At 42.0% G+C, this 16,522-nt stretch overlaps 1 protein-coding gene across 2 annotated transcripts in view; it reads right to left on the bottom strand.

Annotated features, from left to right (window-relative positions):
* The window catches only part of tmem132e (transmembrane protein 132E), a 119,805-nt gene that overhangs the window by 10,000 nt on the left and 93,283 nt on the right, over positions 1-16,522 (bottom strand). For both annotated transcript variants that reach the window (XM_089017386.1, XM_089017385.1), the window contains exons 3-5: positions 10,231-10,371; positions 5,783-5,975; positions 2,986-3,129 (exon numbers count right to left, since the gene is read on the bottom strand). In XM_089017386.1, coding sequence (XP_088873512.1) covers positions 2,986-3,129; positions 5,783-5,975; positions 10,231-10,371 — 478 coding nt within the window. The remainder of the gene's footprint in view (positions 1-2,985; positions 3,130-5,782; positions 5,976-10,230; positions 10,372-16,522) is intronic.

The following is a 16,522-nucleotide window of genomic DNA, read 5'->3' as shown; positions in this document are numbered from 1 at the left end:
AAAAAAAAGGAAAGTGGGGTCAAAAACGAGGATGGGGAAAGTGCTTGAGGGGTTTTGTTCCCATTCAGTCAATGGTGCGAATGGCTGCCGCTGCTCACCCGCTCCTTGAGAGTTTTGAAAGGCGCTTATAAATGAAATCTATTATTATTATAAAGTATTAGCTATATGGCTATCTAGCTGGCTGGCTTTCTTGCTAGCTATCTGCTAGCTATCTGGCCGGCTAGCTATCTAGTTGGCTGGTTATCTAGCTAGCTATCTATTACCTATTTATTAGCGCGCTAGCTCGCTTTCTATCGATTTGGATTACTTCCGGGTTGAGTGAACGCTGGCGCGTGTGGTTGCCACTGCTCACCCACAGAAAAATGTATCCTGTGACTGTAAAGTGTCCTTGAGAGTTTTGAAAGGCACTTAGAAATGAAATGTATTATTATTATTATAAAGTATTAGCTATATGGCTATCTAGCTGGCAGGCTTTCTAGCTAGCTATCTGTTAGCTATTTGCCTGGCTAGCTATCTAGCTGGCTATCTAGCTGGCTGGCTTTCTAGCGAGCTATCTGTTGGCTATTTGACTGGCTAGCTATCTAGCTGGCTATTTAGCTGGCTTGTTATCTAGCTAGCTATCTGTTAGTTATCTGTTAGCTATCTAGCTGGCTAGCTATGTAGCTGGCTAGCTATTGGCAATCTAGCTGGCTGGTTATCTAGTTAACTATCTATTAGCTATCTATTAGCGAGCAAGCTCACTTTCTATCTATTTGGGTTATTTCCAGGTTGAGAGAACGGCTGCCGCTGCTCACACACAGGAAAAAAAACATCTATGCGACCGGCATAGACGGGTGTGAAAAAAGGCCCTGGGGTGGCGTCGCCCTTATTAACCCCACCACTTTTTCACCCGCCGTTAAATATGACACAATGCGCAGAATGCCACGGCACATTAGCAACACCGCGGCGTGTGTAATGCTAGCGGGTGGGGGTTAGATGGGTGGGGGTGGGGGGGGGCGGAACATCCGCTGCAGTCGCTAACAGCTTTCGACTCTCAATTAGCCCGTCCAAATTTATCAGCGGAAAACGACTGCGGGAGCTCTGACGACGATGCCGAGTGACGTTAGCGTCTTTGTCACCGATGTTCAAATGCACCTGTGTTCGACTGCCTGCAAAATTGAATGAACCCAAAATGGAGGAGGAGGACGTGGGGGAGCGGCGACGTCACATGACCGGCCACCCGCCGGGATTGGCGCTCTTAATTTATGTATTTAATTATGTATGTATTTCTCTCTTAATTTTTATTATTTGTGTATTTATTTATTTATTATGTATTTATTTACCCTGTTATTTATTCATATATTGATGTATTTCTATATTTATTTATGTATTTATTTACCCTGTTATTTATTCATATATTGATATATATATTCAAGGGAGTCCGAAAAAATATCGATATAACCGGGACTATCGATATATCCGACCCCATATATATATATTATAACCGGGACTATCGATATTTATTTCTATATTTATTTCTCTATGTATTTATTTCTGTTTATTTATTTTTTCTATTTATTGTCTATTTATAGATTTGTTGATTAATTTATTTATTAATTTACCCCGTTATTTACTTATTCATAAATTTATAGCATTATTTATTTCTCTATTTATTTGTCAATGTATTTATTACTCTCTTTATTTATTGTTTCTATTTATAACCTCTTTATTTATTGATTTATTTGTTAATTTCTCTATTTATTTATTTATCGATGTATTTATTTATGTATTTACATATTTATTTTTCTATTTTTCTATTTATTTGTTTATCCTTTATTTCTCTATTTATTAATCCATTTATTTATTTAGTTATTTATTTAGGTTTATTTATTCTTTTATTTATTCACCTATTCATTTATCATTAAATTTAATTAATGTTTTTTTTTTTGTACTTTGGCTAGCCATGAGCTCAATTTTAATTGTGTCAATTTTTTTGTGATTAATGATTATTTGTTGTCAAAAGACTCTGTTTCATGCTAATTTCAGCTGTAACGTTTATTTATTTATTTATATATTTATGTATGTATGTATGCCCCCCACCCCCCCTCACTTTGGTTGAGTCCGTTTGCTTGTTTTGATTTTCTTTCGTTTTATTGCACCTGCCGCCCCGCCAATAAAGTTAACAACGTACACGAAACGGGTCGGCGGACATTTTACTGCCTGGCCCGCATTGACGTATTTGCCCGCACTTTATGAACTATTGATTTTATTTAAGGGAATCAAATCAGGACGACGCGCTGAGAAGAGGCCTCGCATGGCGGCTTTTGTGCTCCTAACCGGATCAACTCGGCCCAAATTGACTTCCCCGGCCAGATGGGAGGCGCCTTTTATGACCGAGGCTCTCAAACTGTGGGGTGCGGGCCCGCCCGGGTCCAACAACTGTTGTTTGGGGTCCGGAAAAATAACTATTGATATACAGTGATACCTTGGCTTACGAACTTACGAATTGGTTCCCAGACAGAGTGTGTAAGGCGAAAAGTGTGTATCCCAAACATTAATTCCTCATAGGAAACCATTAAAATGAGAAGAATCTGTTCCCAGGTCCCCATAAAACATAATTTTCTAATTTTCTAAGCCTTAAAACTACACAAAATAGACATTATTTTATGTATAATAAATGTGCTATTGTATTGTAATGAAAGAAATACACTGTACTGTATAATAAAGTCATTTTATTTAAATTTGTGATGGTCGTTGATGGCTTGATGTGATTGTGGCGCTCTGTGTGTATCCCGAAAAATAGTTTGTATGCCAAGGTCAAATTTTCTAAAATTTAACGTTCGTAAACCGAAAATTTCGTAAGATAAATCATTCGTAAACCGAGGTATCACTGTACATTTATCTAGAAAAAAATAACAAAATAATGTTTTTGACATCTGCGGATGTGTATGGTGGCGAATGAGTGAATTAGCATCAGGCTAACGAAGGTGGGCGGGGTTACGATACCTTGACGATGTCTTCATTGGCCGACTTGCACTGCACAAATGCGGAGACGTCGGCGACGGCGCCGTTCATCTCGATGGACACCATCTTGACGGGAATGGCCACGGTGCGACCGGTCAGGACGGCCGTGTTGATGATCTCCGTGTCCTGCGGGTACGGGGGGCAATCAGAGTGAGGAACTCCAGCAAGCAGAGTCCATTAAATAAAGCGGGAAGCAAAGTAATAAACAAACGCTTTGTCAACACACTCTTATGTTAATCGAGCTGGCGACGACGACTGATCGATGAATAAGGTCGGTCACTGCTAGCACCCCCCTCGTGCGACCAGTCGATAATCTCGCTTCTCTTGTTGTCGCGCTACCCCGATGAAGATGTTACATAATTGGCAAATTTAAGGTGGATGGTGGCTAAAATCAAAAAATAAGAGGTGACATCTCCGAAAAGAACTCATTAACGGCAAAAGTATGCAAATGAGGTAAACACAGACGGGATGATAAACGTCGATGATAAAAACGACGACAGCCGCCAGCTCGCTTTTTTTGCCAGTCGACTTGTTACGCAACGACCAAAAATCATAAAAGTTGATTTATGAACAGAAAGGCCAAGAAGTGATTGAAATGTTCACGAGCGTTTGAGGAGCAAAAAGAAATAAATATATAAATACAAAATGGAATATTATGGAGAAATTGATCAAAATGGCAAGAAAGTTCAAATAGCTAGCTAGCTAGCTAGCTATTTGAGATCGATTTGCTGTCTATTAGCTATGTGGCTGGCTGGCTATCTAGCTAACTATCTATTAGCTATCTGGCTGGTTACCTAGCTAGCTAGCTATTTGCTATCTATTAGCTATCTGGCTGGCTATCTAGCTAACTATCTATTAGCTATCTGGCTGGCTACCTAGCTAGCTATCTATTTGCTGTCTATTAGCTATCTGGCTGGCAACCTAGCGGGCTACCTAGCTGGATATCTATTTGCTGTCTGCCTGGCTATCTGGCTAGCTGTCTATTAGCTATCTATTTAGCCAGATATCTTTTTTTCCAGACACAGCTTATGTACCTAATAATAATAATAATAATAATAATAATAATAATACATTTCATTTATCAGCGCTTTTCAAAACTCTCAAGGTCACTTTACAGTCACAGGATACGTTTTTCTGTGGGTGAGCAGCGGTAGCCACACGCGCGAGCGTTCACTCAATCGGGAATACCTCAAATAGATCAAGTTAGCTAGCTAGATAATAGATAACTAATAGATAGCTAGTTAGCTAGCTAGTTAGACAGCTAATAGATAGCAAATAGATAGCTAGCTAGGTAGCCAGCAACGGTGACCCCGTTCAACCGGGAATAACTCAAATAGATCAAGTTAGCAAGCTAATAGATGAATAATAGTTAGCTAGCTAGCTAATGAAGCGTCAATGTCAACATTCAAATAAAAGCGACCCCCCCTGGGCCCCCCGAATGTGGCAGGAATAAGAGAGCACACAGCCGTGGAAAACAACAGCGGCGGGGCTTGCGAGTAAAAGTCACGGCGGCGTGGAGTGTAAAATTTGCCACGCGCGCCGGCGTACAAGACGCATGCTAATTTTCCAAATGTCAAGGGGGGAGCGCTGACTAGCGGGTACGCGGCGAGCGGCGTATGTTTACAGCAGATGTGCAACTCCAAGTGAAGAATGCGTAATGGGGCTAGCGGCGCTTGGAGGCTAGCAAATGGCGGGGAAAAAAAGGCGGCATGTCTCGCAAAGCTTTGTTTGTGTATAACGTAAATAGAAAATAAAGAGAATGATATGCTAACGAAAGAATTGGTTAGCATGGGACTGATTATGACGGCTAAATATGCGAATCTAAATCATGCTAGTGGCGATAGCTCCCTTGTTTACAAACCATCCCGAGTTGTGCCTAAAATGGATGTCTGTTTACATGCTAATTTCATCAACGAGCAGATGGCGCGGCGGAATGTTACACTTATTTTTTTCCCCACTTCCACGTAAAATGACGAGTAGCTCGTAATCGTTATTTCACTTTGTGGGGAAACATGATGTGGATTTACGAGCGCTTCGGGTGACGGAGGGGCCGGCGGAGATAATTAAATTTGGCCCTTGAGCTTTTTTCTTTGACAACTACCAAATGCTACGTTGCTAGATTGCATCTGGCTACTTTCTCCTTTCTCAGAATCAGAATCATCTCCATCCGTTAAGGTACCGAGTGAGCAACCGTGATAGCTAGCTAGTCACATTATTAGCATCTTACGAGCTATCTCCGTAACTCACGTGCTAGGTAGTGACTAGCTAGCTATAGAATCTCACCTGTTGAGCTAGTTTGACAATTTAATCTGGTTTCTTTCTCACTCCGTTAAGGTACCAAGTGAGCAATCGCGCTAGCATTATTAGCATTTTACCAGTTATCCCAGTACCTCACGTGCTAGGTAGTGACTAGCTAGCTATATCATCTTGTCCGTTGAGCTAGTTTGCTAATTTAATCTGTTTTCTTCTCCATGCGTTAAGGTATCGAGTGAGCAACCGAGCGAGCGAGCTAGCTAGCCACGTTATTAGCATTTTACCAACTATCTCAGCACCTCGCGTGGTTGGTACTGACTGGCTAGCTATATCGTCTTGTCCTTTGAGCTAGTTTGCTTATTTAATCTGGCTCCATTCTCCATCCGTTAAGGTACAGCACTGAGTGAGCAACCGAGCTAGCTAGCTAGTCACATTATGAGCATTTTACCAGCTACGAGATAGCTATAGCATCTCATCTGTTGAGCTATCTTGCTAATTTAATCAATCTGATGTGTGTCCAACTGACCATAGCCAAGGGCAGGATGGCCTGGATATCCCGCTGAACCACGGTGAGTTCGGTGACCACCTTCTCGGATTCGGGCGAGGGGCTCTGACCGTTGTAGTCGATGTTCCAGTTGATGCGGCGCGTCACCGACAGGCTAGTGAAGTTTTCCATCTCAAAGTCGAGCTGCATCACTTCGCCGTTGCCCGTCGCTTCCCTGAAAAACAAGGAAAAAATATGATGGGATGGAATCTGATGACATCATCGTCATGGTGGTCCGCAAGGTACGAAGTTTATGAATTTTTTTTTACGTAAAAAAAAAAATACGATTATGGTGGAATTGCGCCAAAACACCCCAACAACCCTTTCCATGTTATTTTTTCATGAGCAAAAATGGCGGACATTTTTGTCTGGCGGATCAAGCGTCCAGGAATTATTAGCTATCTATTAGTTATCTATTAGCTAGCTAGCTAACTTGATCTATTTGAGTTATTCTCGGTTGAACGGGATCACCGTTGCTGGCTACCTAGCTAGCTATCTATTGGCTATCTATTATCTGTCTAACTAGCTAGCTAGCTGGCTATCTATTAGTTAGCTAGCTAACTTGATCTATTTGAGTTATTCCTGGTTGAGTGAACGCTGGCGCATGTGGCTGCCGCTGCTCACCCACAGAAAAACTGATCCTGTGACTGTAAAGTGACCTTGAGAGTTTTGAAAGGCGCTGATAAATGAAATGTATTATTATTCGTATTATTATTCAGAACCCCCCACCCCCTTTCCTGGCCTCCAGACGCCTCGTTCACACCGATGAAAACAGTTCTCGTCAATAAACAATCACTGCGTCTTAATCTCGAGGCTGGCGGAGACTGCAAATTCAAGTTAGGGCCTCTCACTTGCAAATAATTGCCAGGTTTTGCTCCGTAGCGATCGATGGCGCCGCCCCTCCCCATACCACTTCGCCCTTGGACTGTATACAGCACAAGGCGATTTCAAATGGAATTTTGTCCCCCCCCAAAAAAAAAAACAACTACAGTGATACCTTGGCTTACGAACTTAATTGGTTCCCAGACTGTGTAAGGCGAAAAGTGTGTATCCCAAAAATTAATTTCCCATAGGAAACCATTAAAATGAGAATAATCCGTTCCCAGGTCCCTATAAAGCATAATTTTCTAATTTTCTAAGCCTTAAAACTACACAAAATATACATTATTTTACGTATAATAAATGTGCTATGGTATTATAATTAAAAAAATAAACTGTACGGTATAATAAAGTATTTTTATTTACCTTTGTGCGGGTTGTTGATGGCTTGATGGAATGGAGTGGCCGCTTTCATCAGCATTAAACACTTGAGGAACGTAGCCTTCTTCTTTCAACATTTTGACGAATGATCCCTTGTAGGTGCTTTTTCTGCGATAATTTTACCTAGTTCCTCATCAATTGTGTTCTGTTTAGCTGGGTTGATAGCTTTTTGCATCACGTATACAGATGGCTTGTACGGGTTATTTGTGGAGCTTGTTTGATGAGATATTTTAACCTTGCAGTCCACACTCTGCTTTTGAACTATCAAAGTTGAAACAAGTCCAAATTTCATTGTTTTCTATCCATTTTCTCACTCTCTCTGTCAATCTATTTAATGTTTGCAGCTCTGTGCCAAGTAGTTATTATAAGCCAAGGGGTTCGTAAACCTGTACAACAAAAAAAAACGGGTCAAATAACGGTTGAGAAGGACGTTCAAGCGGAATGTGTCACCGCCGAGCGTTCAGCGTGATGCTCCTCTAATGAAAACGTCAACCGTCAACGCTAAAGTCGCCTCGGCGGTTGCCGACTCCAAACTCCACGGAACAAAAAAAGATGGCCGCCCAGCTTGCTGTAATTACCCACGATTGACATTTTGGCGCCGTCGATGAGATTGGATTAAAATTTGCGCAGAGGGGGGCCTTGTCACAGCAGGTGGTTCCGCACCCCCCCCCCCCCCGCCCACCTGCTGACACACAAATTATGATGACATAATCTTCCTAGATTACAGGGTGACATTTTCGGCGGAATCTTCAACTCGTGGCGTCGCTAATTCATCGTCGGCGATGGCGTGTGACGTGCTAGCGTTCACTCAACCCGGAAGCGTTCACTCAACCCTGAAATACTGTAGATCGAAAGCTAGCTAGCTAGCTAATAGATACCTAATAGATACCTATTCGATAGCTATCGAGATAGCTAGCTACTAGATAATAATAATAATAATAATAAGATCAAAAGCTAGCTAACTCGCTCTCTAACTAATAGAATCAATCAGAATCAGAATCAGAATACCTTTATTCGTCCCGCAATGGGGAAATTTTCTGATTCTGATTCTGATTCTGATTCTGATTCTGATAAGCGCCTTTCAAAACTCTCAAGGTCACGTTTTTTTCCTTTGGGCGAGCAGCGGCAGCCACACGCGCCAGCGTTCACTCAATGCGGAATAACTCAAATAGCTAGCTAGCTAGCTGTCTAGATAGGCCGCTAAATTATGTCATTACAGTAAATATTCCATGTCTACTTCATATTTGTGTGCCTCAGAGTACCTTTACTTTTTCACTCACCCCTAAACTTTCCCCAAAAATACTTTTTGAAATGTGTTATTATTTATTGATTTGATATAAAATCCAACAGGGGAAAAAAATAAGAATAAAAATAACACTGAATAATTCAAACCCCGCCCCCCCCAAAAAAGTGACGACCTCGTCGGCTGTTTTTTTATTTTTTTTCCCCTTCTTCCTCCGTTTATTAATATGGAACCGCCATTGACCAGCATCAATAATGTATCGGGCCACACGCGCCAACGTTGAGGAAGTGCGATGGAAGAACGGGGGGGGGGGGGGGGGGGGGTCGACGCCGATGCCGACGCCCGGGGGGTCTTTAGGGTCACGGAAGACAAATGAACCGCGATTGTGATGTGATGGAAGAGAAGGCGTCGGGCAAAAAATAGAATAATAAAGTGAGTAACGCCCAGAAAGAAGCTCAAGCGACGGCCATCTCGGCATTGGCCACGCCCCCTTTGCGGGTTACGCAGGGGACAAAACGGACAAAATATATTACAATAAAATTTAATCAAATAAAAAAAGAGGGAAACATCGATTTTGTTGGTACGCGCCGCTCACTGAAGCATGAAAGGATTATTAGCGCTAGCGTTAGCATACAGGGGTTTGCTAGGCTAGGAAAAAGCTCAGGGACAATTTAGTTTCACGTCTCAAGTAGAAATAGCTGTCTATTCGCTAGCTAATAGCTATCTATTCGCTAGCTTTTGCTTTCTAGCTGGCTATCTATCCAGGTAGCTTTCTAGCTGGCTATCTATTCGCGTAGTTTTCTAGCTGGCTATCTATCTATCCAGCTTTCTAGCTGGCTATCTGTCTATCTAGCTAGCTTTCTAGCTGGCTATCTATTTAGCTAGCTTTTTAGATGGCTATCTATCTAGCTTTCTAGCTGGCCATCTATCTAGCTAGCTTTCTAGCTATCTATCTATCTAGCTTTCTAGCTGGCTGTCTACCTATCCACCTACCTACCTATCTATTAGCTATTTATTAGCTAGCGAGCTAACTTTCTATCTATTTGAGTTACTTTCGGGTTGAGTGAACGCTGGCGCATGTGGCTACCACTGCTCACCCACAGAAAAATGGATCTTGTGACTGTAAAGTGACCTTGAGAGTTTTGATAGGCGCTTAGAAATCAAATGTATTATTATTATTATTATTATTATTTTAGTCCATACTTTGATTGGCGCGCAGGAAAAGAATCCGTAGACGAAAACACGGCGATCTTTAGCCTGGCAAGAAATAATGTGACACCAGCAACGAGCGTCCTTGTCACCAGCTTGTCTCTGCACATGTTCTGGCTTCAAAAGCAGGTGTCGCGTCGCCATCGCGCCTTGCCGTCCAAATAATACATGAGGACGATTCTCTCCCACAAGTCGCTAACGTCATTAGCGCTTCTTGACAAGCACTCGCCTCTCCAGCCTTTTCGGTCATGTATATAAATATATATAAATATAAATATAAATATAAATATAAATATAAATTTATATTATGTATTTAATGTAACATTTTTTGAGTCACTCATGGAACCCAAAAACAATAAATATATATAAATATATTTGAGGAATTGCCTCGCAAAAAAATAATAATAAAAAATATATTCAACTCATTTATTAGTCACTCATGGTACACAAAAAATGAATATATATGTAATTGCGGAACCCCCCCCCCCCCCCAAAAAAAAAACTAAACTAAACAAAAAATATATATACAGGGATACCTTGGCTTACAAACTTAATTGGTTCCCACACACTGTAAGGCAAAAAGTGTGTATCCCAAACATTAATTTCCCATAGGAAACCATTCAAAATGAGAATAATCCGTTCCCAGGTCCCCATAAAACATAATTTTCTACTTTTCTTAACCTTAAAACGACACAGTTAACACACGCTATGGCCTCACCCTTGCTTGAGCGCTTTGTTCTTGTTGACGTCGATGGTGGTGATGGAATGCTTGGCGCCGGACACAACCTCCCAGTCCACCTTCCATTGGGCGTTCTTGGACGTGGTTTGGATCAGGTTGACGCCTTTTTTCGCTTTCACCCTGCCGAGGTACAGAGGAGGAAAAAAAATACATTTTTTTCAAGATATCATTCCAGGAAATGATTGATGTGCGGGGTCGGAAGGTCGTCCGTCGCGCAGCCCCCGCACTTCGCCGTCATGGCCGAAGCAATTGGGCGGACGGATCAATAAGTGAGATGAATGAAGACGGAGGGTGACAAAGCCGGCGAACGCTCGCTCTGGGGTCAGAGTGCGTCGTCGTCGCCACCCGTCGCCTTTGTCGGGATTAAACGGGGGGCGCTAGCAAGAGTCGCTAACCGCTAATCAACCTGGCGGCGGATGGTAACGTCGTCAACTTCTGCGCCGCGGGCGTCCGTCACATGTTACAGCGATTGGAGCATTGTTTCTTGTTGTTACGCCGCCTTATTAGCGACGCCGCGCGCCAATTAGCTGAAACGGAAATATGTAAAGCTTCACAAATCATATCGCGTTTGATGTTGTTCGTTCGTCTTTGGGAAGGAAAAAAAAAAAGAAAACAAAAACTGAAGTGAGGGAAGAGAGGCGAAACAAGGTGACCCAGTTGCTGCCACATTAGTCAAAGTAAACACTTTTCCTAGCGCGGATGCTAATTAGCCTGCATATTAGCTGACGCGCAAGTCTCAAAAATCCATGTCCAATAACTTCAAGCCATTTTTGCTCAAAGCAGCAGTTTTAATCTATCTAGCTAGCTGGCTAGCTATCTATCTATTAGCTAGCTAGCTTTGCTTGAAGCAGCAGTTTTAAACTCTCTCAAGCAGCAGTTTTAAGCTCTCTAGCTAGTTGGCTAGCTATCTATTAGCTAGCTAGCTTTGCTTGAAGCAGAAGTTTTAATTTATCTAGCTATCTGGCTAGCTATCTCTTAGCTAGCTAGCTTTGCTTGAAACAGCAGTTTTAAGCTCTCTAGCTATCTGGCTAGCTATCTAGCTAGCTATCTATTAGCTATCTATTAGTTAGCTAGCTTTGCTTGAAGCAGCAGTTTTAAGATCTCTAGCTAGCTGGCTAGCTACCTGGCTAGCCATACATTAGCAAGCTAGCTTTGCTTGAAACAGCAGCTTTAAACTATCTAGCTAGCTGGCTAGTTATATGGCTAGCTATCTATTAGCCACCTATTAGCTAGCTAGCTTTGCTTGAAACAGCAGTTTTAAGCTATCTAGATATCTGACTAGCTATCTATTAGCTATCTATTAGTTAGCTAGCTTTGAGTGAACGTCGGCGCGTGGCTGCCGCTGCTCACCCACAGAAAAACGTATCCTGTAGAGTTTTGAAAGGCGCTTATAAATGAAATGTATTATTATTATTATTATTATTATTATTATTATTATGTGGCTTTTCTTCGGGTATTCCAGTTACCTACCACATTCCAAGAACACCCACGTCAGTTTAACAGAACCCTCCGAATCGCCTCTCGGTGCCATTATGAGCGTGAAAGGCGGTTCAGGGTGCCCCCGCGCCGATTTGGCAAGATATCGGGCACTTGAAAGGATTCCCACTGGGTTTTTCCTGCGAGTCCATCGCCTCCGATTAGCGGTAGCATGCGGTCACAAGCCAACAACGCAGTGTCGCGCAGTACTAAAAATTCCAAGCACTTCATTCCACACGCTGAGCGCAGCCATTAAATGGAGGAGGGGCGCCTTCTTCAAGAAGTCAAGCACCTTCGGGATACTCGGCAATCGTTCTAGCGGACGCAATAATCACTCACGCAAGTGCCACCTCAAGACCTGGGAAATAAAACTTTCCCTACAAGGGGGGAGGGCAGGCGTAAAGTGGACTTTTTGTGACTTTTTTTTGTGTCTGGCAACAAGTGTGTAATTTACTCCTGGCCATTTGTCAAATGGAGGTGGGTGAATTCCATCGTTGTACAGCAAAATTGATAAGGATGGCTATTTCATGGGACTACAAATAAAAATACATTTCATTATTTCAAAACTCTCAAGGTCACAACCCCGAAGTAACTCAAATAGATAGAAAGCTACCTAGCTAGCTAATGGATAGCTAATAAATAGCTAATACATAGCCAGATAGCCAACAGCTAGACAGCTAATAACTAGCCAGCTAGCTAATGGATAGCTAATAAATAGCGAATAGATAGCCAGATAGCCAACAACTATCCAGCTAGACAGCCAGTAAGCTAGACAGCTAATAGCTAGCTAATGGATAGCTAATAAATAGCGAATAGATAGACAGATGGCCAACAGCTAGCCAGCTTACAGACAGTCAGCTAGACAGCTAATAGCTAGCTAATAAATAGCGAATAGATAGCCAGATAGCCAACAACTATCCAGCTAGACAGCTAATAGCTAGCTAATGGATAGCTAATAAATAGCGAATAGATAGCCAGATGGCCAACAGCTAGCCAGCTAGCCAGCTTACAGACAGTCAGCTAGACAGCTAATAGCTAGAAAGCTAGCTAATGGATAGCTAATAAATAGCTAATAGATAGCCAACAGATAGGCAGCTAACAGCCAGTCAGCTAGACAGCCAATAACTAGCCAGCTAGCTAATGAATAGCTAATAAATAGTGAAAAGATAGCCAGATAGCCAACAGCTAGCTAACTAGACAGCATACAGCCAGTCAGCTAGAAAGCTAATAGCTAGCCAGTTAGATAATGGATAGCTAATAAATAGCTAATAGATAGCCACATAGCCAACAGATAGCCAGCTAGACAGCTAATAGCTAGCTAACTTTGTTTTGTTGTGGCGTAATAACTATTTGAATGTTCTATGCATTCATTCATTTACAATTCAACGTGATTTTTGGATTATATATTTTGTTGTTTTGTTGTTTTTGTTTAGTGAAGCAAATGTCATGGGATGTTTTGTTCAGATGGTGTTGGTTTACTGAGATTTTATTTATTTATTTATGAATGTATTTTATTTTAAAGTGGTTGTTGCTTTCTTTGGGCCGCCGTCGACGTCAACCGAGTGGTAATGATCCACAGCGGAGTCAAGCAATCAGCGTTTATTTGTCAAAGCACATAAAAGCGGCGAGTCCCGAGCGACCCGTTTCAAAAGTCAAACAAATGACACGTCGCCCAGCGTGCACGCAAAACAAAAAAAAGCTCGCAGACAAATAACATGCACTTAGTTTGAATTATAAATATCCTACCAAGGATGAAAATTTGTCGTGCTAGCAGTGGCGCAAAGTCTCCCGACAAGGGAACTAATGGAGCTTCTTTTTTCGAAGCGGAGACGACCGAGGGGGGGTTGGGGGGGCGGCGCGGGCGAACGGGCGACGTTAGCGTTAGCGTCCGTTTTTAGCCCTTGTTTTGCCAAGTTGCGCTCATGCAAAGAGTGCTTCTATGGGCCATTTAAGTGCTGACATCTTGCTTGTTTGTTTACATTCGCGTCGACATCCATCAGGGACGCGACCGCGCTCGCTAAAGTTTTAGCGGCCCGGTCGCGCACACCAAGCGACTTTTTCGTTAAAAATAAAACAGTCGCTTTAAGATTTTAGATGTGTATATCTATAAAATATATATACAGGTAAGATCAGAGTTACGACCGGGTTCCGTTCCGACAAAACGGTCGTAAGTCAAAATGGTCGTAAGTCGAAATCCATTCAAAATGTTGCATAGAGACTTGGAAGCTAAATGTCTCCCAAACTCCCCCTCTTAAAATGTTAAAAATATGGTCTGGAGGTCATGGTCGTAAGTACGAGTGGTCGTAAGTCGAGCTGGTCGTAACTCGGATGTTACCTGTATACGATTGACATCGTATACTATCCTGTCATATAAACCTCACGTCAGCCATTTTGAATGCATTTCGATTTACGACCGTTTGACTTACGACCGTTTTGTCGGAACGGAACCCGGTTGTAAGTTGGATGTTACCTGTATATTAAAAGCAGTTTGTGCGCCTAAATAAATCAAATGAAACCTAAAGCCATGTTTTAGGGATTTAGCTATAGTTAGCATAGCATTTAGCACAAACCCGCGCGAAAAGCCGGCGGACCAATTAAGTAAGCGGCTCGGCCGGATTAGCGCACCTTGGGCGGCGTCATCTCGTTGCATCACGGAGATTTTAATGGGTTCATACGATTAGCAACATCGCGCGCTAACACCGAAGGGTGCGTTACAATCCGGCGTACTGACTCTACGCTTGACTCTACGGATGCGGACGACACTTAAAAATGCGCTTGAAATAAAATCAATTATTATTATTATTATTAAAAATATGGATTATGGAAAATAAAAATGAAAAAATGATCCACCATAACTCATTTGCTGCAATTCCCGAATTTGTTCGGGTTTTGTTTTTTCATGCTGGGTGCCGATAAGGCGCTGGTCAGACCTCTGGCGATGTTTTTTCCCTTCCACCAGAGGGCAGCGTTTGCCTTTTGTCCATGTTAGCACTTTGTTCTCGCGTCAACTGTTGTTAAAGCGCTATATAAAAACAAAATACGGAAGCTGCTGTAAAGGCAGGCACGCTTGCGGCGCCATCTTGAAGTCAAAACAACAAAAACAAACAAAATAACAAAATAATATGACAACTTCAAGATGCATTCATTCAATCTTAAGCACTTTCCTGCACCTTCTTTGTTGCATGAAGCAGTTCTAGATGAAAGAGGGGAGCATCAAAGCGTCCTTTTCACCAGTGAATCAGAAACGTAATGGTGAAATGTATGCAACACGTATGCTACAAGCTAAATGTTGAAAGCAAACACGAAAGCTATTGCATCCATTGACGAAAATAAATTGTCTCACATCTCCTGTCCCACTTACTGTAAATCCGTTTCAATTCCAAGCCGCGATTCTTCCACAAAGGAGTTAGCCGGCTAGCGCAAGAAGCTAACGTGGAAGTTGACTCCATTTAAGGCTCCATCGCGCAAAATTCAAGTCAAACGCCGCCATTATTTTTGTCTGAAATGTTGTTCTCTGATATTTTTTGCGGAATATAGCAAATTCCCAGGATGCAAACGAATAAACGGCGAAGAACCTCAACGGAAAATTCCGCCGTCTATACCAACCCAACCCCCCCCCCCCCACCCCGGTGTCCTTTTATGAGCCGCCAACTCCGCTTCCCGTAAACAACTCTTGGAGAGAATTGGAGAAGCGATCAAAGCGGAGCGCTTGTATTTAAATGTTACTGGAGGAATGTTAGCTAAATAAATAAATAAACTAAAGGAAATAAAAAATAAAAATAGGGCGCCCGATACCGCAAACCGTAACAAATTAATCTGTCTCTCTTCGAACTCGGCAGCTAAACGTTACCCTTGAGTCAATTAGGGACATCTCAACATAAAAAAAACAGGATACAGCTCGCTTGCATTTAGCTGCTAAAAAAATGCCACTCATTCCACGTTAGCTTCTAGTGCTAACCGGCTAACTCCTTTGTGGAAGACTATTTTTCAAAATGGACGTTACGAAAAATATTTATCGGGAATGATGTCATCCAATCACCTAGATGCTAACGTTAATGCTAACGTTATTGTACTAGCAGTGAATCATCATCATTGTCATCATCAAAAACAATAAACAGCACGACACAGCTAGCTTGCGGACATGTACATTGCGCAAGACTAAGAGTACTACTTTCCAAAATGGATGTTCCGAAAAATATTTATCGGAAACTATGTCATCCAATCACCTAGATGCTAACGTTATTGTACTAGCAATAACGGCAGCCACACGCGCCAGCGTTCACTCAACCCGGAAGTAACTCAAAGAGATAGAAAGCTAGCCAGCTAGCTTATAGATAGCTAGCTCGGTATATAGCTCATAGATGGCTAACTAGCTAACAGATAGATTCCCAGTTTCTTGAATCAAAGCGCTAGCTAGCTAAAAGATAGCCAACAGATACCTAGCTAAATAGCCAGTCAGTTACATAGTGCAGAGATAGCTAGCTAGATAGCAAATAGCTAGCCAGATAGCTAATAGACAGCTAATAGCTAGCAAATAATAATAATAATAATCCATTTCATATGTGAGTGAAAGTACCTCGGAAAAGGATTTTATTTTATATTGATTGAATTCAATTGGCGTGGCTTCAAACGTTACGACTTCATAAACGCAAGTAAGCTGGACGCTAACGTAGCAATCGACATCTTGTCTCTGCGAAATTCCCGCCAAACAGAATTAAGTGGAATCCCAAACACCTGTCACGGAAAAATGTTGGAGTTAACAAGTTGGCTGTGCGCTTTAAAAGCCACTTAGCTA

This window comes from Hippocampus bargibanti, linkage group LG16, assembly GCF_051943395.1.
Source record: "Hippocampus bargibanti isolate YZ-2025 linkage group LG16, ASM5194339v1, whole genome shotgun sequence".
In the NCBI taxonomy this organism is placed as follows: Eukaryota; Metazoa; Chordata; class Actinopteri; order Syngnathiformes; family Syngnathidae; genus Hippocampus; species Hippocampus bargibanti.
Note: the sequence above shows the minus strand (reverse complement) of the source record. Positions and strands in the feature narration are given on the sequence as shown.